At 36.0% G+C, this 24,759-nt stretch overlaps 2 protein-coding genes across 3 annotated transcripts; one reads left to right on the forward strand and one right to left on the reverse strand.

The window, feature by feature from the left end:
• Positions 1-1,038: 1,038 nt before the first annotated feature.
• Positions 1,039-7,223, reverse strand: LOC140981052 (uncharacterized). Of its 2 annotated transcripts, XM_073447273.1 has the most exons (3): positions 3,916-7,221; positions 2,405-2,709; positions 1,039-1,697 (listed from the first exon to the last, which is right to left on the reverse strand). In XM_073447273.1, exons 1-3 carry the CDS (start codon positions 6,891-6,893, stop codon positions 1,315-1,317), a joined length of 3,666 nt encoding a protein of 1,221 aa, XP_073303374.1. In that variant the 5' UTR covers positions 6,894-7,221; the 3' UTR covers positions 1,039-1,314. The 2 variants fall into 2 exon arrangements, 1 of the variants encoding a protein (XP_073303374.1); XR_012176031.1 differs by lacking the exon at positions 1,039-1,697 and having other exon boundaries at positions 2,589-2,709; positions 3,097-7,223.
• A 10,663-nt stretch (positions 7,224-17,886) lies between these two features.
• On the forward strand, positions 17,887-21,732 carry LOC140981033 (cell division control protein 2 homolog A-like). The gene is made up of 8 exons (XM_073447247.1): positions 17,887-18,494; positions 18,575-18,759; positions 19,001-19,121; positions 19,432-19,605; positions 19,995-20,158; positions 20,596-20,683; positions 20,788-20,841; positions 21,228-21,732. Exons 1-8 carry the CDS (start codon positions 18,486-18,488, stop codon positions 21,315-21,317), a joined length of 885 nt encoding a protein of 294 aa, XP_073303348.1. The 5' UTR covers positions 17,887-18,485; the 3' UTR covers positions 21,318-21,732.
• Positions 21,733-24,759: the final 3,027 nt, after the last annotated feature.

A 24,759-nucleotide genomic window follows, 5' to 3' on the forward strand; every position in this document is an offset into this window, starting at 1 on the left:
ATCATCATTCTCTATTATCTGGGAGGTTGTGAGTTTCTTATTTGGTTGAAATCTTTTGTACTTGACGATCTACAATAATAAAAAGTTCAAGATTTAGATTAAAAAAATAAATAAACAAACTGTAAATTTGGTGTCATAGTCTAGCTTTTAAAATATCAAAAATAGTCACCTCAAGTTACAAAACCAATCATTTTTATTTGATAAAAAATTATCATAGAATATATTTTAGTAAATTTAATTGTAATTTACCTATAACCATCACGTCTCATCAAATTTTCAAAATATAAAAATCACTAAAATATTTCTCATTCTTGTTTAGGCATTTTAATTATTAAATGATTATATCACTCTTATATAAATTTTTTTCATCAAAGTTATAAATTCAAAAATAACAAAAATTATTCAACATAAAAAATATGTACGGATATGCATGCATCATCGTGCGAAGGGATAATAGTATTATTATCTGATATTTTAGGAACTTATAAAGTGTGAAATCTTATGTTGAAAATAAATTGTTGAGGCGTTTGAATAATTTAAGATAATTAAAGTTAAATTCAACATAGATTCTTGAAGCGTTTGAATGAACTGAGATAATTAAATTTTAAGATGATGATATATTTCATAAATAAGATTTTTTTTATGGTCATAGTTATAGAAAGGACTCCGTAGTATGAAATTAATGCAAAAAATTTTTGGAAATATTTTTATACATAAATATATTTTAAAAAATATTATCGTAAATATTGAAACTATTAGATGTGGCCTGACTGTTAACATTAGACAGTGGCACAACGAAGACCTGAAAAATTTGTGCTATAGGCTGAACATAAATTTACCATATGAAGCAGCAGTGAGGAAATCAGCAGGCAGATGCGAATCATCAGCTAGATTTAGAATACAAAATATATCAGTCATGCAATAAAATGGTGCATGGCTATGGAGCCAAAAAAGTTTTAGGGAGAAGAATATCATGTTTTTGCAAATATATATAAATATAATATGTAAAAAATACATGAATGGATGGAAAGATTAAAAACCGAAATAGCGCCACTATCAAACAATATTTCTAGTATGATTGAAAACTGACCCTGGATTCCAACAGATACCAAGTCTGGAATTATTTACACAGACCAAAAGTTGTTTCCCATATAAAGAAGACAAACAGCAAAATGATCGATTTTACGATCTCAAATTCAAAAGCCAGAGATGCTGCAGCTCATCTCGTTACAAAAGGGCCGGTATTTGTATCCTATGATATCAGGATAAGCAAATGAACAAAAGGGCAAAAGACGGATATAGTTCATATATAATTTAACTGTTAAAAGATCCATGCTCCGCATTGGAATCTAAACTGGACTTCGCAATGCTTAGAATCTCCTTCTTGCTCTTTACCACACATCTTTTTTGGGTGTCAGAGTCGAGTTTGTCCAGATCCTCTGCAATTCCTAGATACCCATACAAAAATGCTTCTTCTTCATCAGCTGGTGCAACTTGTGTTTCTCCATTGGAACTATCATTCTTACTTGACTTAAGTTGCTTCAAGTGCGACCTGCCATGCTTGTTCTCAACATAGTGCTGGTGTAACCTCTCGGCCTCTTGTAATGCTGAAAGTGTGCCATTGAACTTTACAATCATTACATTTTGATTTGCAGGTTTCCCGTTGCATATTTTAAGGATGCTTCCAATGCCCATACCTGTATAAAGGACATAGTAAAACAACACCCCAAGAAGGAAAAACAAATGCTGGTGAAACATTTGAGATAAAACAATGAATTCTACAAAGAATACCAAGAAATGAATTTTCTTAGGGAAGAGTGGGCAGACAAAAACAGAGCAGAATCATCAAGTGAAAAACATGCCGCTTGCTTTTACTCAAGATTGGACCTACAGCTTCGGCAATTAATAACTTGTGAAAATGCTGATTGAAGCAAATCGGGAACAGGATAGAGAATACAGTCACTCAGTGGTCCAGAATAAGCATGCATATAATTCGTTTCTAACAAAATTATCAAATATACAGATTGATGCAACAGTGGCCGAGTGAAATAGCCAAGGCAGAGTTAAAAAAGACATTTTGTGGAAAGACTTGACATGGACGTACTTTTAGATATGTTATAGAAAGTATTGCCACCAGAAAAAGAATTTCGAACTTTAATACACCATTATATCATGCATGGGACCAAACTTCAACAGAACCACCCATGCATTTAACACCACACTTAAATTGTAGAGCACGGCCGCCCAAATTTGACAACCATATAGCAAACAAGAACTTATGCAAACTAGATCTGCATGCAATCCTTCAGGTTGCAGAAACCTAAAAGAGGAAAAATCCCAAACCTACCTTACTTTCAACTGAATAGCGAGTTAAGCAAAAAGAAACATCAAAGATAAACATTACCTCTAAGCTTCACATCCAACTTATCAGTGGATAAATTCAACCGTTCATTGGTTATCTTGTCAATGGAACAATTGTGAATGATCATGACCGGAGGCCAAATAATCAGGTCTTCCTTCAGGGCTGAAGTTTCAGCATTGGACAATACCTCACAATGCCAGTCACTGCTAGGCTCCTCTGCTATCTTCCATCCCATCAGCACACAGAGAGCTTTGTAAAAACCCAAATGCTGAGACCTGAGGCCAGCCTTTTTGTACGCGAAGGCATGCTTCGCCAAGCTTCCTGTATCTAAAAACTCTTCGGAATTGCTGAAACAACACAAGAAAGAAAGATAATGCCACAATAAAGGAACATATGTTATGTATCCTAGTAACATGCGGATGGTTTGAAAAATGAGAAGCTAGCTATTGCCTAAGAAAGAAAAGAAGCTTGCAATCACCAAATGAGATAAACATTCATCCCAAAAATTTTTTGTCGCCTGTCATGAAACTGAAATTTGTTGCATCCATACAACTAAAGAACTTCCAATTCTAGCAGAGTACACCACCTTTTAATAGTAACATCTTTTTAAATTACAGAAATTAAACAAAAAATCAAATGTAGCATAATGAACAACTATGATAGTAAATGAGGACATGTCAATAATAAAACATGCTAGTCTATAAAATATGAACTTCCCTCAGGTGAATTCATACCATCGATAAAATAAGATACAAGAAAGTCGAGAGGCTAAGTTTACTAAAACTCTATATTATACTCCACGAGAGCTCTCGTCCAGAAACCACTGTGAAGGTCTTTCAAACAATAAACACCGTCAAAAAATTATATTGTCAGACCAAAGCAAGACGCATCCCAAGAACAAGTCTTACACGCTTTACTTTTCTGCATCTTTATTTCGATAGAGTTAGAGAACAAACTGGTTCCTGCTCCACCAAGACCAAAATTTTCAAGATAACAATAAGACATTTCAATGAACACTTCTTCCAAACAACTCCAACAAGAAAAACCTATTATGTTACAACTCACATCCTTAAAACTTTGATGGTCAATAGAGTGCTTATGGTTCCAAACTTTCTCATTTTCTGAGTCCTTATATTATTTCTGAAGTAAAGCGAGTAACCATGAAAAACATCATCAGACTGAATTTATAGTATTATCCAAAAATAAATGAATATAGTCATGGGTATTATTGCATGAAATATGCATTAATAACTTGTATCGCGAAGAAATCCTCAAAACATAAATTAAGGAACTCGATCTACTAATTTGTACCGACAACAGCCAAAGGAATCAGCATTTGAAACTCACTTTCAACACTCTTCCTACGGGTTTCATTCTAATGACCTCGGAGCTTCACTTAGTGCAGGAGTCATGCTCAGACATTCATTTTAAATTTCTCAGTTACTGACTACTTGATCGGCTATTAACTACTAGATCTCAGGACAGATATATTAATTAAAAAAATGGGAATATGCATTGCCTCATCAATGAAAACAGCTCACTAAGACACAGACCTGCTGCACACAATGCATTTCAAACTACCGTCTTTTCCAGGCTCTACATATTTCTTTCTTTTTGCAGGTGTCTCATTTATCTGTTTGAGAAACTTAAAAAATGCACTACGCACAAGCTGCTTGAAATCTTCAGACTTTTCGGGTGGTTCGACTGCAAGAGGAAAATAGACACCCATCTGCTCTCCACCTTGATTATGATGATTTCCACTTGATTCATCTCGCATGCTAGGCACTTTCTTTGAATTCCTACTTTTCAGCCATGGAAGAGTGGCATGTTTCCTTGAAGGAGCAGGTGCCAACTGATTCCTCAGTGAAGGTTTCTTTTTCTTCAATAAACGCTGTGAAACATGAAGCCTTTGACGAACTGGTCCCAATCGCTTTTTAATATCTCTTGAACCAGATGTGTCGGGGTCACTTGATCGACTAGTGATGAACCGCGAAGAGGAAAGCATATTATCGGCGATCTCTCTGGCTTCCCTCTCTGATTTCTCAAGTTTGCATTTGCTTGATTCAGGTCTCTCTAAAAAACTAGCAGGATCCACATCATCTCCGGCATCTAGGCTGTTGCAAATCTTACGAGCACCACTCCCATCACTGGATATTCTAATCCCAGTGTTACGCTCATACAGTATATAATCCACAGGATATTTGCCTCCAGGCCTCCTTTGGAAGGGTTCATCCAACCTCAAGTCTGCCAAATCCATCCCATTTCTTTGGCTTCCATATACTGTACCCGACAAAGGATCATCCTTTGTTGTAAAGATATCTGATCTTTCAGAACGATATCGTGAACCATCATGCACTTCATCATTATACTCTCCTACTCGAACCCTACCACGCCCACAATATTTTTCCCTTTCAAAATTGAGGTGCAAACTTCCAGAACCTAGCATATCCAGATCCTGATTTCTTGGTTGCAGAGATTCATATGCAACAAAATTATCAGATGTTGACTGTCCTAATGAAGCAAGTTTTTGCCCAAGTCTATCATCTTCCATATGATTTCGAAGAGGGGTTTCTTCAATAGAGTTCAAGAGGCCAAATCTTGACATGTGTTGAACACCATATTCTTCTCCAAAATCTCTGGGTTTCGTACTTCCGCCAAATTTTGGATATATATTATCTTTGCGCTTTTGCTCAGGCAGCCCCACATATAACCTTGATTTGCTTTTAGTATCATCAAATCGAAATCCCAGTTTTCTGGGGGACATGTGCTTCGGTCTTTCACTATATCCATCAAAGCCATATGTGTCAGAAACCAATCCAGTCCTTACTTGTAAACCATGTGAAAGTAGAGGAATGTCTCCTGCTATGGAGTGACATGGAAAACCTTCATTTAAAATTTCTGATGACACTGGGATATAAACCTTCGATCGAGATGATGACACCATGTAACTAGAATCGCCTTTTAGATGACCTTGTAATGACACGAGGCTATCTTCCTTCTTATTTTCGTAAATGTCTCTTCCCACTGGCCTCTCAGTTCCCAGTTTGTCCAGATAAAGCCCATCCTTGAAATTAAAACCTTCATCTGTAGTTTCAAAGCAATGCTCTCCTTCATCTCGAGGTTTTGCATCTCTTTTCTCCAACCGACGTTCATTCTTCAAGTTAAAGTATTCATGTCTATCAGCATCAGTATTCAAATATCGTGATGCCACAGATGACAGGTGACTGTTACAATCTCCAGCACCCAAATAACTCTTGGTCACTTCACCAACACTTTCATGAGCCAAACTATCTAGGTCAGAGTAGAACCTTCTTCCCTTATCATATTCCAAGAAAACAGGCTTGGTGGCCAAATGATGAGACACCGATGACATTCCGATTTGACTCTCCTCCAGGTAAGGATTTTTTAGATAATCTTCCCTCTCTCCACCTCCTATAGGTGTGATTTTATTGTCACCGACCCCATGGTTATCATTTTTGTAGCTGCTGCACTTAACGTTGGGACCATCAGAATTTCTCGGCGCATTTGAAAGATGATCAGATTCAAACTTTGATGAATTTGAACCCCCATGAAGTAAGTCCTCTTCATACAACCTTCTGGAGCTCTCAACATCAACACCATACTTACCTCTGTCTCTATTATCATAGCCAGAGAATCTCGCACCCTGCATATTCATATCCAAATAAAAATTATCTCTTTTTTCAATTCTCCCCGGACTCCTTGAATGCCTGGTATCAACCACAAACATATCCCTATCCAAAGTATCAGAGAATCTCCCAGCGTTAAAGCTCAGATCTCCTTCATAGGCATCCTTTCCGCCAAACCTACGTGGACTCCTTGAATGCCAAGAACCAGCCCCATACCTATCTCTAACCACAGCATCACGGAATCTCCCAGTCTGAATGTCTGAGTCCCCATCAAAACCATCCCTTCCACCGATCCTCCGCGGACTCCTTAAATGCCTAGAACGAACCCCATACCTATCTTTATCTACAGCATCAAGGAAACTCTCAGCTCGAGGGTTTGGGTCCACACCAAAAGAATCCCTTTTCTCGATTCTTTGTGGACTTCTCGAACGCCTTGGGCCAATCCCATGCCTATCTCTATCCACATTATCAGAAAATCTCCCAGCTCGGGGGTTCAGGTCCCCATCAAAACTATCCCTTTTTTCAACCCTCTGTGGACTCTTGGAATGCCTAGGACCAATCCCATACCTATCTCTATACAAAGTATCATAAAATCTCCCAGCTTGAGAATTTCGGTCCCTGTCACTCCTCCATGGACTCCTGGAACGCCTAGGGCCAGCCCCATACCTCTCTCTATCCACAGTGTCATAAAATCTCCCACCCTGCAGGTCCAGTTCCCTGTCGAAACCATCCATTCTCTCAATCCTCCTCCTCTCATCTTCCCGTGAATATTTACCCCCATCACGACCACGGCGAGGAGAATACTCGCGCTGAATCGGGGGAAGGCCAGGAGGGGACTGATGCCGAACCCTTGTATCCACAATATACCTCCTCCTTTCCCTCATTGTTTGGGCAACTCAACCCAACAACAAAGTTCAGTAACACAACTTTCAAACTGATATCCGATTTGATTCAAAAAATAATCATAAATGAAATCAAACCCTAACTCTAGGACCCGAATCGCACCGATAAAAAAAACTTAGAATCGGTATACCCTCGAAGCTAAAACATCTAAATCAGTAAATTAATTGCTAATCGAACCTTTTGGAGAAGAGAAATCATCTTTACGGCGCGATTCGAATTCGATTTAGTTTTCGACGTTCGTTTGGTCATACGGCTCATTCGGGAGGCGAAGAAACGAGGAGGAGGGAAAAGGATTGTCTTGTTATTTACTATTATTATTATTATTATTATTATTATTATTATTACTTTAAAAATTGAATTTTTTACGGTTCATTTTTAAAAGCAAATGGGAATTTTTTTTTAAAAAGTAGAAAACGACTTGAGTCACCATATCCAGTCTTGGTCAAAGCGCCAATATTTTCACCCAATCATATAATTTAAAAATAACGAAATATAATTTTTTTTTAAAAAAAACCAACCCTATTGCAGAAACACAGCCACACTGCCTTTACTCACTCTAACTCTAACTCTAACTCTCTCCGCTTTCATCGATCTCTGGTATGTCAAAAGCAATCGCCTCTCAACTATCTCTTACTTTTTCTTTGCATTATTTGCATTGTTTAACTCATTTTAACAGTTTCTCTGTCAATCTAGTTCCCCAGTATTCCGATTTCTGATGCTAGAATGTGAGTTTGATTGTTGATTTTATATAAATTGATAGTTCATTTGTCATTTTGTGTTAACGTCATTTGAAGAAGCTTTGATGAATAGAACTGCGATTAGTTTAGAGCTTTAACTGAATCCATCATTATGTGTATTGTTTGTGTGTTTGATGTTTATGGTGAAGAAAATGTAGACGATCTTTCTGCCTTTTAGACTTGGTTGAGTTTGTTTCGGGATAATTATTGCTTTACGAAGTGAAACACAGTGAACTTTGCGAATGCGTTTTTGAGCATTCAAGTATATACTTACTTCTCTGCAAATTTTCAAATGATTTTTGATTATTTTGTCGTGAAGAACACATAAATAACGAGAATAAATGAAAACTCAAATCGAGGAGGGATATATCAATTAAAAAATTATTTTTTAAAAAAGTAAAATCTAACTAACTAATTAATTACCTAATAAATGAACTCACCTAATTAACAGCATTCAACTCTTTTTTTTCGATTTAAAAAAGTCAAAATCCCTTTTATTTAATTAAATTTAAAATGAGTCGTATATTTTTTATTGTCCCGAAAAGTATTATATTGTTATTTATTATTATTATAGGATTATGGGATCTAAATTCGGTAAATTTGTAAAAGGTATATTTGCGAAAAATCTCTCGTCACATCTTTGAAATAAATTTCAGTACTTCATCGTAATTTTTTAAGAATTAATATCTGACAATAATATAATTTTAACTCCCTATAAACCCAAAGTTATAATTTTGCCTTTTTATTATTTAAAAAATATATAATTTTATCTACAAAAATTACACATGTCTTCTTCATCTAAAATATAATTTTAAAAAAAATTTTATTTCTCAATTATCATTGAATAAGAGTAAATACTTATTTTGACATACAAAGTACCTATTATGGGGTTTCAGATACTTGATTTCGCTCTTTGAATGCTCCAAATGTATAAGAAAATACTATATTTTCGAGTAATCACCACAAATTTGGTCATTGTTGGTCTTTTCATGAAAAATACATTATGATAACTTATTCATGTCATTTTATTTTTTTTTAAAAAAAAACATTGTTCAACACTCATCATGAAATAAGATTAGAAATTTATTTTGACCTACAAAATACATATTTTGGAGTTCTAAATGCTTAATTTGGCTCTTTGAATCCTCCAAATGTGTAAGAAATTATTGGATCTTCGAGCAATCACCATAAATTCTGTAATTGTTAGTCTTTTTATTAAAATTGTGTTACTATGACTTATTCATGTCATCTAATTTTTGGCAAAAAAAAAAAGTTTCTCACTAATCATGGAATTAGAAAAAATACTTATTTTGACCGATAAAGTGCCTATTTTGGTGTTCCAAATATTTGATTTGGCTATTTGAATACTTCAAATGTGTAAGAAAATACTTGAGTTTCAAGTAATATTAAGTGGCTTTTGATGACGTCGTTTGTGAAGTTAAAATGTGATACCTAAATTGATACAAAGAATATTTAATTAGAGTCTACAAATATATTATTTTACTCCCTAAATACTCATATCCAATTATTTAGGGATGTCAAAATATAGTTTGATAATGACATTCATGACATAAAAATTTGATACCTAAATTAATATATATAAGACATAATTCAAGTCCATGTACTTGATTTTATCCTTTAAATACTCAAATTCGATTATTTGATGATGTCAAAATATATAATTTGAAGTTAATATTGAGCGACTTTTGACGAAGAGATTTATAAATTAAAGACGTGGTACCTAAATTGGTACGAATAATACCTAATTTGATCCTACATATACTTGATTTTCGATTACACAAGAAAGAATCTTCATCTCCACATCATATTCTCAACATCCTAGCTCAGATTGCTCCAAGTGATGCTCAATAAAAATACGGTTGTTATTTTCTGTAAATAAGGAGGTGAGCTCCACCCTGCAGTAGAACATGGCTTACCTACTAACCAACCACCTGAAAATCTCCTGGATAGGTGAGCTCTAGCCGGTGGTAGAACACCGGTGACCTGCTCACCAACAACCTGGAAAACACCTGGAGAGGCGAGTTCCTACCGGCGGTAGAACACAAGTGACCTACTAACCAACCACCTGGGAAACATCTGGATCATGAACACGAGCGTTAGAAAATGGGGTCGGAGGTGAGCTCCGTATCCTTTCCGACACACAAGTCATGTATTAGCACAAGAGGTAAAATATCCTAAGAATCAAATGAATTTGAGATATTGAAAATGAAATCAAACATCATATTTATACAGAGGAAGAAATTACCAAAAGTCAAATGAGCACTTGTTTTAGCAAATTCTAGGGGCTCAAGCCCTAGCTTGGGAACTGAGTGCACCCTCACCAATTGAGGTAAGTAAATCAACATACGAGATCTTGTTGTAAGGGAGATAAGGAAATCTACCTTGTCCTGTACAACCAGGTCACCTATCTCCTAGCTCGGCTATCTGCTCGACCTCGGGAACATTATCTGTCTTTATCAAAAATCACTCTTCTAACGTGTCGGATGTAGACAGATGAAGGGTGGTTGCCCTCATATTTGTCCAAATAGTAATATCTTGAATTGATTCTAGTCCATTTTGCAACATGAAGCAAGTAGTTGGGAGCCCAACTAAGGCATGGATGCTCGACCAAGGCAAGGAGCTTGGAGCTCACCTAAGGTATGGGAGTTAGGTCTAGGCAAGCTGCTACGAGCTCAAGTAAAGCAGGGGCTCGACCATCCTTTGTTATTTGGACACGATGAAATTGGCCGACCTGTCCGTTTAGTATATATTCCATTTTTAAAGAATAATGCATATTTAACCCATGTGTTGAAAAAAATCTAGCATATTTACTGCATTTGTGAGAACTTCTATACCTGTTTTTGTTTCTGTTTTTTTTTTTTTTTAAAGGATTTCAAATGCAATTCATTTTACACTTGAGATATTCATTTTTCTTTTTGAATTTTTACTAATGCAATTTGCCCTATTATACATACTTAATTCTTTTTAAATGTAGGATTTAAACCTTTTCAAGATTTTTGTAATGTAAATTGTTTGTAAGATATTACCCTGGATATGTTGGAAGATTTTAAATACGAGCAAAGCGCAGCAACTTCAATCACGAACAAAACGCAGCAACAATAAGATCAAGTCGAGGCAAGGAATCTCCTTTGTCCGCAAGACGAAATTGCCCTTATATAGTGCTATACGTTGCAGGCAATCGTCCCTAAGATACAACGACTTCCATCCGAGATTTTGCAGCACTACAAGTCTCGAAACAACGAACAAAATATGCAGGAACTTTCAAGTATATAAAACGAAATAGAGTGCAGCAATATGACAAGAAATTCGAAAAATGATCAGCCATTCTAAAATGGATAGAGGAATCATTTATAGATGATCACCGGGTGCGCAGAAAAGTCACGTATTTACGGACCGGATGTGAAGAAGAGTCACAACTTCAGTCAAGGGGTACATTGTTTGGTTGAAACCCACCTTTTCTGTGAGGGACGCATGCACAGCTTCGCAACGCAGATTTCCAGAAAGGCTCGCGCATATGCGCGTCCTAAGTCGCGCATATGCGCGCCCTGTTCTGCCCACAATGCATAATTCCAGAAAGGTTCGCGCATATGCGCGTCCTTATCCGCTCATATGCGCGACTTGTTCTGCCCATCTGCGAAGAAAACAGCAAGTCACGCGCATGTGCGCGGATTCTGGCGCGCATATGCGCAGCATCTTCTGTGAATGCACGCTGGTTTCTGTTTCGGTTTCGTGTGCAGGTGCTGTCAACAAAATTATTTTCAAATAAATTTTGTCCAAAAAGAATAATACGGTCATAAGACCACACCACACCACACCTCACCGCGCCGAGCCGGCCGGCCGGGCGCGCGCGCGTGTGTTTGGTTCACCGAGACACAACTTATTAGCGTCTTCCCCCGTCTAAAAACTTCTGGTACCCCTCGGGGCCCAAACCCTTGTCTCAACTTGGAGCTTATTAGGGAGACTTTATTTGGTTATTAACTCAATGTGGGACAAGCCACACTTGAGACATCCCACTTCCCTTCAACCCCTTACTCTTCCTCTTCTTCTCTTTTCATTTATCCAACAATCCCCCACATAAATGAAATTAATGCACGTATGCTTATTTACTTGAAAGCTCTTGTGAATTATTATTGCATTAGGATAGGTAGTTTTTGACTTTGAACCTTCCTTAGTAATATACTATAGGATTTACTAGTTGAGTAGTGACATGATATCTTGAACTAGTCAACCGTTTATGTAAACCAAGTCAATAGTATTTACACAATAGTAGTTCTAACATATTCTTGTTCTCATGTTGTGTCCATTTCGGCCCTGGACCATATCTTAGATTCATAAGTGTTTTCCATTGAAGCGGCCATTACTTCTCACTTATATAGGTGATCTCCTATCTAGAGTATCATGTCATACCCTACCTCTTAGGTATAAGAATCATTAAAAGAAACTTAACCTCCCCACGTGTTGCAGGTTTTTTCTACTTGGATTTCATAGGAATGAGCCTTCATTGTTTCCAAGTGTTCAACCAATATTTATAACTTAGTTTTCCCATTGAACCAAGGTTTTGGGATCTCCAATTCACAAGGTTGGGTTACCGCTATAAATATTTTATTTCGTGGGTTTTAAGCACATCCCTCTTAACAGCTTGTATATTTGATCTCTATTTATTCCTTTTGTAAATGGATCCGCTAGGTTTTCCTTTGATTTCACATATTCGACAGAAATAACCCCGTTCGAGATCAATTATCTTATGGTATTATGTCTTCGTCGAATGTGACGAGACTTACCATTGTACATACTGCTTTGTGCTCTTCCTATTGCCGATTGACTATCACAATGAATATTAATGGAAGGCACTGGCTTATTCCAACAATGAATATCTTCTAAGAAGTTTCTCAGCCATTCGGCTTCTTCCCCAGCTTTGTCTAAGGCAATGAACTCAGATTCCATAGTGGATCGAGCTATACATGTTTGCTTAGAAGACTTCCATGACACCGCTCCTCCACCTATTGTGAATACATATCCACTGGTGGATTTGGAGTCTTTTGTGTCAGATATCCAATTAGCATCACAGTATCCTTATAAAACTGCAGGATATTTTGAATATATCAAACCATAGTTCAATGTATATTTCAAATAACCAAGCACTCTTGTTAAGGCTTTCCAATGATCCTTGTTTGGATTATTTGTGAACATACTTAACTTGTTAACTGAATATGCAAGATCTGGACGAGTACAATTAGTCAAGAACATTAGACTACCAATTATCCTTGCATATTCAAGTTGCGAGATTGGATCTCCTCGATTCTTTGCTAAGTGAACTCCTAAGTCTATAGGTGTTCTAGCAGAACGACTGTTTAAGGTACTAAATCTTTCAAGTACCTTTTCAATATAATGGGTTTGTGATAAAATAATTCCTTCAGGTATTCTAGAGACTTTAATCCCTAATATAATATCACATATCCCCAAGTCTTTCATGCCAAAATATTTTTTCAACATTTTCTTGGTATTCGTAATCAACTCATGATTACTTCCCATAATCAACATGTCGTCTACATAAAGACAAACAATTACATACGCAATTGCATTACCTTTAATGTAGACACATTTGTCACATTCGTTGATTTTGAAACCATTTGACTTCATTGTAGTGTCAAACTTTTCATGCCATTGCTTAGGTGCTTGTTTGAGTCCGTATAATGACTTGACAAGTTTACACACCTTCTTTTCTTGTTCGGGTACAACAAACCCCTCGGGTTGTTCCATATAAATTTCCTCATCCAGTTCTCCATTCAAGAAGGCTGTCTTCACGTCCATTTGGTGAATCTCAAGGTTATGCAATGCAGCAATAGCTATGAGAACACGAATAGATGTAATCCTAGTGACTGGAGAGTATATGTCAAAGAAGTCATATCGTTCCTTTTGTTTGAACCCTTTAGCCACCAAGCGGGCTTTATATTTATCTATAGATCCATCTTCTTGGTATTTTCTTTTAAGAATCCACTTGCATCCTAAAGGCTTACAACCCGGAGGGAGATCAGTCAACTCCCACGTATGATTATGCATGATGGATTCTATTTCATCATTTATAGCTTCTTTCCAGAAAGGCGCTTCGGGATTGGATAGAGCTTCTTGAATAGTTCTTGGTTCATCATCTAACATGTAAGTCATAAAGTCAGGACCAAAGGACTTTTCAATTCTTGCTCTCTTTCCACATCTTGGTTCTTCATTGATTTCTTTAGAATCAATAGTAGATTCATAAGACCGTTTAATAGAACCTTCTTTTCTTTCCTTACAAGGAAAGTTGGTTTCAAAAAATATTGCATTCCTTGATTCCTTAACTGTTCCTTCATTAATATCAGGAATTGTTGACTTATGCACCAAAAACCTATATGCACTACTATTATAGGCATATCCAATAAAAATGCAGTCAACAGTTTTGGGTCCAATTTTAACTTGTTTTGGCTTTGGTATCTCTACTTTAGCCAAACACCCCCACACCTTTAGGTATTTGTAAGATGGCTTGCGACCCTTCCATAATTCATATGGAGTTTCATCTTTCCCTTCGTGTGGTATTTTATTAAGAATGTGGTTTGCAGATAATATTGCTTCCCCCCACAAGTTTTGAGGTAAGCCAGAATTTATCAACAACGCGTTCATCATCTCCTTGAGAGTACGATTTTTACGTTCTGCAACTCCATTGGATTGAGGTGAGTATGGTGTTGTAGTTTGATGAATTATGCCAGAGTTAGTACAAAATTCTTAAAATGGAGCGACATACTCCCCACCTCTATCACTTCGAATCATTTTGATTGTTGTACTCAATTGATTCTCAACCTCAATCTTATAATTTTTGAAAGCTTCTATGGCTTCATCTTTACTTTTCAATAGGTAGACGTAACAATATCTTGTGCAATCATCAATGAATGTTATGAAATACTTTTTCCCACCTCGAGTTTGCACAAGTTTTAAATCACATACGTCAGTGTGAATTAATTCAAGTGGTTTAGTATTTCTTTTCACAGAATGGAATGGAGTTTTGACCATTTTTTCTTCAACACAAATCTCACACTTATCTTGTGGATTTCTATTAAATGCAGGTAGCACATTTAAGTTTGCAAGTCTTTGTAATGTGTTGAAGTTAACATGTCCTAATCTTTCATGCCATAAATTAGAACTTTCAAACAAGTAAACAGAATCATTAACTTTATTCTTCGCCTCATGGCGGTAAACACTCATTACATTCATTTTAAAGAGACCATTATCTTGGTACCCTTTGCCTACAAATACACCATTCTTAGTTAGGACAAATTTGTCCGATTCAAACACAAGTTTAAAGCCAGCCTTACTCAACAAAGATCCCGAAACTAAGTTCTTTCGAATGTCTGGCACATGCAGCACATTCAACAATGTTATCTCTTTGCCGGAAGTCATCTTCAATACCATTTTGCCCATTCCTACGACCTCAGACGTCGTAGAGTTTCCCATAAACAATTTCCTATCACTTACAGAAGTGTAGGATGAGAACATGTCCTTTTCAGCACATATGTGGCTAGTGGATCCGGTATCTACCCACCATTCCCTTGGATTATCCACCAAGTTGGTTTCAAAAACAACTGCGGATAGATCAAGTTCTGATAGGTCTATTGGTCCATGCCTATCTTCGATGACGTTGGCTTGCTTTGGTTTCTGATGTTTGTTGTCTTTCCTTGGAAGACGACAGTCCTTGGCCATATGATTCGGTTTGCCACAGTTGTAGCAAGTTCCTTTGAACTTCTTGGCCTGTCCTTGTTTCTTCTCATTTGTAGGGCGCTTTCTCTTGTGATTGGCGCTTGATTCTGTCATATTAGCCTTGGCCTCGGCCTCCATTGCTCTTCTGTGTGTTTTGGCTTCAGAAGTTCTGCTATCTTCCTCAATTCGAAGCCTCACAATCAGATCTTCAAGTTTCAACTCCTTGCGCTTGTGCTTAAGGTAGTTCTTGAAAATCTTTCCACATCGGTGGCAATTTCTCAATTATAGCCGCCACTTGGAATGGTTCATTGATATCCATCCCCTCTGCCAATAAGTCATGAATAATAATTTGAATTTCTTGTACCTGGCTTATTACAGATTTGGCGTCCATCATGTTGAAGTCCAGAAATTATCCAACAACGAACTTCTTGATTCCTGCGTCTTCTGTCTTGTATTTCTTTTCCAAGGAGTCCCATAGTTCCTTGGCAGTTATAACAGAACAGTAGACACTGTATAATGTGTCATCGAGGCCATTGAGTATGTAGTTTCTACAGAGGAAGTCACTGTGATTCCAAGCGTCTAGTGCAGATCTTCGTTGTGTGTCTGAGTCGTCTGCAGCAATCACAGGGGGATCCTCCTTGAGAAATCGAGACAGGCTAAGTGTAGTGAGGTAGAAGAGCATTTTCTGCTGCCAACGTTTGAAGTCGGCACCAGAAAACTTCGGAGGTTTTTCACCATGAGCAGGGGCAGCAGGAGCAGTGGGCACGGTAGTGAATGACGCGGTCGACATATCCAGGATAACAATGATAAAAAATGAAATTTCGTCTTGCGATTGTTTGTAAGATATTACCCTGGATATGTTGGAAGACTTTAAACACGAGCAAAGCGCAGCAACTTCAATCACGAACAAAATGCAGCAACAATAAAATCAAGTCGAGGCAAGGAATCTCCTTTGTCCGCAAGACGAAATTGCCCGTATATAGTGCTATACGTTGCAGGCAATCGTCCCTAAGATACAACGACTTCAATCCGAGATTTTGCAGCACTACAAGTCTCGAAACAACGAACAAAATATGCAGGAACTTTCAAGTATATAAAACGAAATAGAGTGCAGCAATATGACAAGAAATTCGAAAAATGATCAGCCATTTTAAAATGGATAGAGGAATCATTTATAGATGATCACCGGGTGCGCAGAAAAGTCACGTCTTTACGGACCGGATGTGAAGAAGAGTCACAACTTCAGTCAAGGGGTACATTGTTTGGTTGAAACCCACCTTTTCTGTGAGGGACGCATGCACAGCTTCGCAACGCAGATTTCCAGAAAGGCTCGCGCATATGCGCGTCCTAAGTCGCGCATATGCGCGCCCTGTTCTGCCCACAATGCATAATTCCAGAAAGGTTCGCGCATATGCGCGTCCTTATCCGCTCATATGCGCGACTTGTTCTGCCCATCTGCGAAGAAAACAGCAAGTCACGCGCATGTGCGCGGATTCTGGCGCGCATATGCGCAGCATCTTCTGTGAATGCACGCTGGTTTCTGTTTCGGTTTCGTGTGCAGGTGCTGTCAACAAAATTATTTTCAAATAAATTTTGTCCAAAAAGAATAATACGGTCATAACACCACACCACGCCGAGCCGGCCGGCCGGGCGCGCGCGTGTGTGTTTGGTTCACCGAGACACAACTTATTAGCGTCTTCCCCCGTCTAAAAACTTCTGGTACCCCTTGGGGCCCAAACCCTTGTCTCAACTTGGAGCTTATTAGGGAGACTTTATTTGGTTATTAACTCAATGTGGGACAAGCCACACTTGAGACATCCCACTTCCCTTTACAACTCTTTACTCTTCATCTTCTTCTCTTTTCATTTATCCAACATTTACAATTTTCCAAGTTTGCAAATTTAATTGATAAAAATAAATCCGTCCTAAGTGTGATTATATATATAGTAGCTTAGAACCAAATTATTTGAATTTAGTTTGATCTTAATATTTTATTTTTTTATTTATCATTCTTTTTAAAAATGAACTGTCAAAAATTCAATTTTAAAAGTATGTATAATTTTTTTTAATATTTGAATAATATTTCTTTGAATTAATCTTTTATATATACATATATATATAGTATATGGGAATTTTTTTAAAAAAAAGTAGAGAAAACGACTTGAGTCACCATATCCAGCCTTGGTCAAAGCGCCAATAATTTCACCCAATCATATAATTTAAAAATAACGAAATATAATTTTTTTTTTAAAAAAAGCCAACCCTATTGCAGAAACACAGCCACGCTGCCTTTACTCTCTCTCTCTCTCTCTCCCCGCTTTCATCGATCTCTGGTATGTCAAAAGCAATCGCCTCTCAACTATCTCTTACTTTTTCTTTGCATTATTTGCATTGATTAACTCATTTTTGCAGTTTCTCTGTCAATCTAGTTCCCCAGTCTTCGATTTCTGATGTTAGAATGTGAGTTTGATTGTTGATTTTATATAAATTGCAGTTCATTTGTTATTTTGTGTTAACGTCATTGGAAGAAGCTTTGATGAATAGAACTGCGATTAGTTTAGAGCTTTAACTGAATCCATCATTATGTGTATTGTTTGTGTGTTTGATGTTTACGGTGAAGAAAATGTAGACGATCTTTCTGCCTTTTAGGCTTGGTTGAGTGTTGTTTTGGGATAATTATTGCTTTATGAAGTGAAACACAGTGAAATTTGTGAATGCCTTTTCAGTTTCAGCATGATCTAATGTCTGAACTTTTGCTATGGATTTTAACTTCTTATGTTGTTGCATTCTAATGTGGATCGATGCGAATTTATGGATTTACTGGAGTAATATGAAGCATAGGATGAAGCTATTTTTCGCTTGATTGAGATGATTGTTTATATTTAATCATTTGTTCTCTGTGCTTAATCGAAAACTTTGTAGATACACAGTGACACATGCCCAATGTCTGATTTGTTTATAGATCCTGTTTAAGTTAAATACCTGGATAGCTGTATTCATGTTACTTTTACATCATGTCCTTACATTGCCTTTTCTTTTCTGAAAAATTGTTTCTGCAGCTGATCGGCAAATTCAATCACCTTCGACTAGATGGATCAGGTAACTTACTCAGCTTTTGTGTACGTTCTTATTAGTTAATGCTCATAATGGATTGTGATATTCCTGAATATTGGCTGCAGTATGAAAAAGTTGAGAAAATAGGTGAGGGTATGTATGGAGTGGTGTACAAGGCTCGTGATCGCATAACAAATGAAACAATTGCTCTGAAGAAAATCCGTTTGGAGCAGGAAGATGAGGGAGTGCCGAGCACCGCTATCAGAGAGATTTCTCTCTTGAAAGAGATGCAACATGGGAATATTGTGAGGTTCGTATTGATTACAACCAGCTTGGCTCTTGCTAATCCTAAGGTCATCAGATGTATGGCTGTAAAATGAATGTGTATGCTGTCCAATGTACATGCATATGCCATTTCCAGTTGAAAATGTTGTTTCGTCTAATAAGTCAGATTAATATTTTTTGGGAGATGTTTAATTGAAACGTCTCTTTCTTGTATATTTTGTTATCCATGCCATGCACCGATACATTAATGCACTGTTTTGTTGTAGGTTGCAGGATGTGGTGCACAGTGAAAAACGCTTGTATCTGGTTTTTGAATATTTGGATTTGGATTTGAAGAAACACATGGATTCTTGCCCAGAATTCTCAAAGGATCCTCATCTGGTCAAAGTGAGTAACCTCTGTGGCCAGTGCTGGTTTGAGAACGTGATGCTTTGAGGATGAGTTTGACGCATGAGGAGAGTTGAGATTGAAAGATTCATGCATTTTGAATTCATCATCTAGGAAAAAACATTGTATCATATTTAAATGAAGGATGTGCTTAATGTCTTTGTTCACTACTTATGTGAATTGATTTTATTTGTGTGAGGAGTATATAAGCTGTGTGGTATAGGGGGTTGGGTAGTTTCTTGGAGAAAAAGAACCCCGCCTCTTTTGTTTGCAGATCAATATCATCATTGAATCAATCCTACTTTTGTAGATGTTTCTGTATCAAATACTTTGTGGTATTGCCTATTGTCATTCTCATCGTGTCCTTCACCGAGACTTGAAGCCTCAGAACTTGCTGATAGATCGCCGGACCAATGCATTAAAACTTGCAGATTTCGGATTGGCTAGAGCATTTGGTATTCCTGTCAGGACATTTACACATGAGGTGAATGGTTTCAAACTTTACGCATGTGGTAGATGGTTTCTTACTCAATAATATTTTCAGCTTTGAAGCTATTGACCCTTGGAATTTTTGTCCCTCCATTAGTCTAGTTATTATTTATGTAGATAATACCAGATTTTACTATGGACAAATAACAATAATATAGCATAGGCTTACACAAGTATGCTGTTTCCCTGATGGTAATTTGTTGTGGCTAAAATTCAAGTTCCTCCAAAGCTGCAGTCGCTTTAGTTGTTGACCTCAAGCAAAGAGGTTTAGATATTGTCTATAGTTTACAATCTCTTTTGTCATCTTAAACCCAGTCACGAATGGAATTTGTATCCTGATCTATGCATTGTTTCGTTTGCCTCAATTACCATAGTATTTTGCAGGTTGTGACACTATGGTACAGGGCTCCAGAAATACTACTTGGATCGCGCCACTATTCTACTCCAGTGGATGTGTGGTCAGTTGGTTGTATATTTGCTGAAATGGTAAATCAGCAAGCACTGTTTCCTGGGGACTCAGAGATTGATGAACTCTTTAAAATTTTTAGGTAATTTATCTGACTAAAATTGTCTTCTTTCTTGAGCTCATCTCTTTCTTTTGAGATGGATTGTGGCCCCATTGACGATTCATTATCATGATAACAAATAAAGCTAATGATGCTTTTGCTACTTAATCTGTATAGTGCTTCATAAATTATTTCTTGCTTACCCATCAAAGTTCAAATGGACGTAGTTTGTTTTTATGCTGACTCGAATGGGGACAATATGCATGCACTTGTAATGAATTTGATGTATGCCTTGCAATATAATTGTGCATTTGTGATCCTTTCCCCGTACACATAGGATAATTGATGTTTGAGTTGGTTAATGGCCAGCAACTATTTGTATGAGATCAATTCAAAACAATTTCAAAATATTGTTGATTTACTAAAACGTGTCCTGGATCATTAATGATCTACTTTATGTTTTGTTGTCTGTAACAAAGAGTCATGGGTACCCCAAACGAAGATACATGGCCGGGAGTGACATCTCTTCCTGATTTCAAGTCAGCTTTTCCAAAATGGCCATCTAAGGTGATTACAATTGTTTTTTTTTTCTTTTTTAAATTATATTTCCGCTTATTACTTTCTTGTTTGAAACATTTAGGACTAGTTTTAATTGTTAGCTCTATTTACAGGATCTGGCTACTGTGGTTCCAAATCTTGATGCAGCTGGCCTTAACCTCCTTGGTGTAAGTTATGTCTGAGGATATCATAGAGAAATATGAAAAAGAACTAGTTTAAATCGTATTTGATCCTACCGCTAGAAAAGTGTCTTCATTGGTATAATAGTTCTGTTTAGCATGTTTGTTCAGCGAAATGGCTCTGTTTTGCTTTAAGAGAAACTTTTACGTACCTTTTGTAGTCAGATCCTCATCTAAATGCAGAAAAATATTACAACCCTTCTAATTAGATGGTTGACGTTTCCATAGTTTACTTAGCGAGTTGCATGGAAGGATCATGAAGATGCATTTGTGATTGGAACTCCAGTACGGTTGTCAGAGGGATAATCTTTGCATGTCTTTAGGAAAAAAATTAATCTGTTGGTTATATTACTGATACTCTTTCACTCTTATAGAAAATGCTCTGCTTGGATCCCAGCAAACGGACTACGGCCAGAAGTGCTCTTGAGCATGAGTACTTCAAGGATATTGGATTGATCCCTTAATTGGATCTCCTCACCCCAATGCAAATGCATACTGGTATGTGGCATCTCAGTGGTTTTGTTCAGTCAGAACTCAGAAGTTTAATTTATGCGGGAAAAGTTGCCTCCCTTTTTTATTTCTTGGGTGTGATTCAGTTCTTATCGAAGCTGTTTTGGTGGCACAAAAACACTGCAATTTCTCAATTGCTAGTGATTTTATTTGCTCACCCCACCCTCCTCTTATTGTGTGTGCTTGTGTCTAATTTTCTTTTTTTTTTTCCCTTGTTTGTCCATTTCGCTGTGCGGTTATTCTAATGTAAGATATGTTAGTTTTGTTCTTTCTTGATTAATTAAAATGGCGTGAATTTTACGTGTTTAAGCGCTACTATATGTGACTATTATTTTGTTCCCTTTAGTGCTACATTTTGGTTTGGTTATATTTCATTTCCATCATCTTTACTGTAATATGGTAAAATAATTGCAAGAGTTAAAATAACTTCGTTCCATTGAAATTCTGGCGCGCAAGTTCTTTATAAATAGTAATGATTATGCAATGTCGTTACTACTTCTAGAGAGAATACAATTGGTAATTTTGTGAAGGGACCAAACTTGAGCTTCTACCGTATTTGACCTTTCAAATTTTGATTATTTCGAGAACAAGTCTATTGCAGCAGGGTTATCGCCAATTGGATTATCTTAGAAATCAAATTTTAGAAAATAAAAAATCTCCATGTATTGGCTTTAGCATTTTTTGTTTGACAAAAACTTGTGTGCGACGGTCTCACGGGTCGTATTTTGTGAGATGAATATCTTATTTGTGTCGTCTATGAAAAAATATTACTTTTTATGCTAAGAGTATTACTTTTTATTGTGAATATCGGTAGGGTTGATCTTTCTCACAGATAAAGATTCGTGAGACTGTTTCACAATAGATCTACTCTTTTTGTTTTTTATTTTCTTTACGTATGCATATGTTACATTTTAATATAAATATAATTTATGGAAAATGAACTTTTATTTGAAATAACTTCTATATTTGATTTGTGTTTGAGTTTGTACTTTTATACTTTGTTTCCTATTAAATAAAAAATACGAGTAGTGTGAGAGTAGAATTTGAAAAAGAAAATTCGATCAGTTTCAATAACCAAAATTAGTTACCATAGTAGTTATTTGACTTAGCAAAATTTTATAGTAAGCGCTAAATTATCGTATAATGATTGCAAGACATCAAAATTTGCTAACAAATGACAATTAAACTATTTATTATCTAATTTGTTTCTTCTGTCGCACAAATTAACTAAAATAAATGTAATAATTAATTCGAATGTCTTCAAATATTTATGTGAAATGATTAAAAACAATTTTTGACAAATAACTACATATTAAAATTGGTAATTATACAAACAACATTAAAAATACGATAATATTTAGAATTCGTTTTTTCATTCGTGATCGAATTAATTTTATATATTAAGTGAAATATATATAACACAGAATAAAATACAATCAACATTATCATTGAAAATATCACATTGAGAGTAAATACATTTTTCCTTTTAAAAAATTAATATCATAACATACACAGAGACATGTATGTGAGAACCAGACCTGATTTGTGATTAGTCAAAAGTATCTCTCAAAAGTCATAATAGATTTTATTTCTTATTTTTACGAGGACATTCAATTAAAATAATTCCTTCTAATGTTGTAATATACCTATACAACTTGATTTATAAAATTTAAATTTCTTTATATATAAATTTAATTTCAAAATTATCTCTTTTTTAATAATAAGATTAATAATAAGAAAATTTATAGTGTCGATGAGGCTTGACTAAATGATTTAAGGTTGAAGCTCTGAGACTTATTGATCTTAAATTCGAGTTCCGCTGATTGCGGGTAATTTTCTTAATTTATATAGTTAGATTTAATTGTTTTTTTTGTATTTTTTATGTCCGAGATAAGCAAATCTCATGTCTACGCTCAAGTCCCGTCACTAATACAGACGATTACATTTTTTGTAGTCTGGAACAATATCATACTTTTTATTCTAAAAAAATAAAATAAAATTTATAATTTATTGGCTGAGTAATTAAAATTAATTACTTTGATAATCCTGCAAAATATAATGTAATTTTTTCTTGGCTATTACATTTTGAGAAATAAATTTTAGTTCAAATCATTTCATATTTTAACCAATTAGAAGCGGAATCTTCAAAACAGAAACTGCACTATATTAAAGCAACTCGCTTTTTTGATTTCACTTTTAGAACTGTACTGCAGTTTTTATAGTCAAGCCAATTGACGACAATCAAAGAAAGTGACTACAATATGATTAAAAAATCGAAGAAGAAGAATATGACTACAATTTGTCATTCTCCTCTAGTAATTATGTTTTACTCAAATATATTGTTTTTCTTAAAAGGTTTGCAAATTTTGTTTGAAAAGCAATAACTCGAATGAATAGATCTCTTGTGACACGGTCTCACGAATCTTTATCTATGAGACGGGTCAACCATACTGATATTCACAATAAAAGTAATACTCTTAGCATAAAAAGTAATATTTTTTCATAAGAGATATGTCTCACAAAATTCGACATGTGAGACCGTCTCACACAAGTTTTTGCCAACTCGAATATCTTAGAAAATTTCATGAAAATTCTGATGAGACACAGCTTAGTTTTTAACTTGATCCAGTTTCAAGCTTTGTGTTTCTCAGATATTGGGCTTCAGAACGACTAGATTAAAGAAATACAAATGAAAGATTCAAAAAGTATTCATCTCTACCGTTAAATATTTTTATTGAATAATTAATTTTAATTATTTAATATGAGGTGTTTTTAAGTGTATTTTTTAGAAAAATGGACTTTGGTGGGTATTTTACTCGCCGGGACATATTTTTAACCGGTACGCAAAATTTAGCGAATCGGAGGACTTTTCGAGGGTTTGAGCAATATTTTCTAAAATGTACCTCAACGAAATATTTTTCGGGAGTGTTATTGAGCTTGTTGGGTTTGTTTTAATGATTAATGGGCTCAAGACCCTTTTAATCATTTTAAAATTTAATTTAGGGCCCATTAGTGCTTTGTATTTTATTTAAACACTACCCTAAGCTAACCCTAAACCTAATAACACCCTAGCAGCCGCCCCTCCCCTCCATCAGCACCCTCCCCTCGATTGTTTAGCAGCAAAGCAGCAGCAACCATCGGCCCCTTTAGTTTTCAAAGAAAGCTTCATCCCCGCTCCTCCGGTGCTAGTCTTACGCGTGTATCTTCGAGTCTTTGAGCATACAAACGTTAAGGCACGTCGTGTATCTTTCTTTTCTCATCATTCATTCTATAAATATGCTGAAATGTATGCCGTGTGTGAAGGCTTCATGGTTCTTGCATGTTAAATCTTTTATGCTTTCGATTTGTCATGAAATCCACATGTTTATGCATTCAACTCACGTTTTTATGATTTTT

Source organism: Primulina huaijiensis, chromosome 7, assembly GCF_012295235.1.
Source record: "Primulina huaijiensis isolate GDHJ02 chromosome 7, ASM1229523v2, whole genome shotgun sequence".
Lineage (NCBI taxonomy): Eukaryota > Viridiplantae > Streptophyta > Magnoliopsida > Lamiales > Gesneriaceae > Primulina > Primulina huaijiensis.

Bases quoted from the DNA above. Each gene is read 5' to 3' on its own strand.
- LOC140981052 (XM_073447273.1), bottom strand. From the start codon at position 6,893: ATGAGGGAAAGGAGGAGGTATATTGTGGATACAAGGGTTCGGCATCAG. The intron at 2,710-3,915 runs GTCTGTGTCTTA...GTGTTGTTTCAG, and splicing joins AAATGCATTGTGTGCAGCAG to CAATTCCGAAGAGTTTTTAG. The intron at 1,698-2,404 runs GTAATGTTTATC...TCCTTTATACAG, and splicing joins GTTGGATGTGAAGCTTAGAG to GTATGGGCATTGGAAGCATC.
- LOC140981033 (XM_073447247.1), top strand. The intron at 19,122-19,431 runs GTGAGTAACCTC...CTACTTTTGTAG, and splicing joins AGGATCCTCATCTGGTCAAA to ATGTTTCTGTATCAAATACT. The intron at 20,842-21,227 runs GTAAGTTATGTC...TCACTCTTATAG, and splicing joins CTGGCCTTAACCTCCTTGGT to AAAATGCTCTGCTTGGATCC.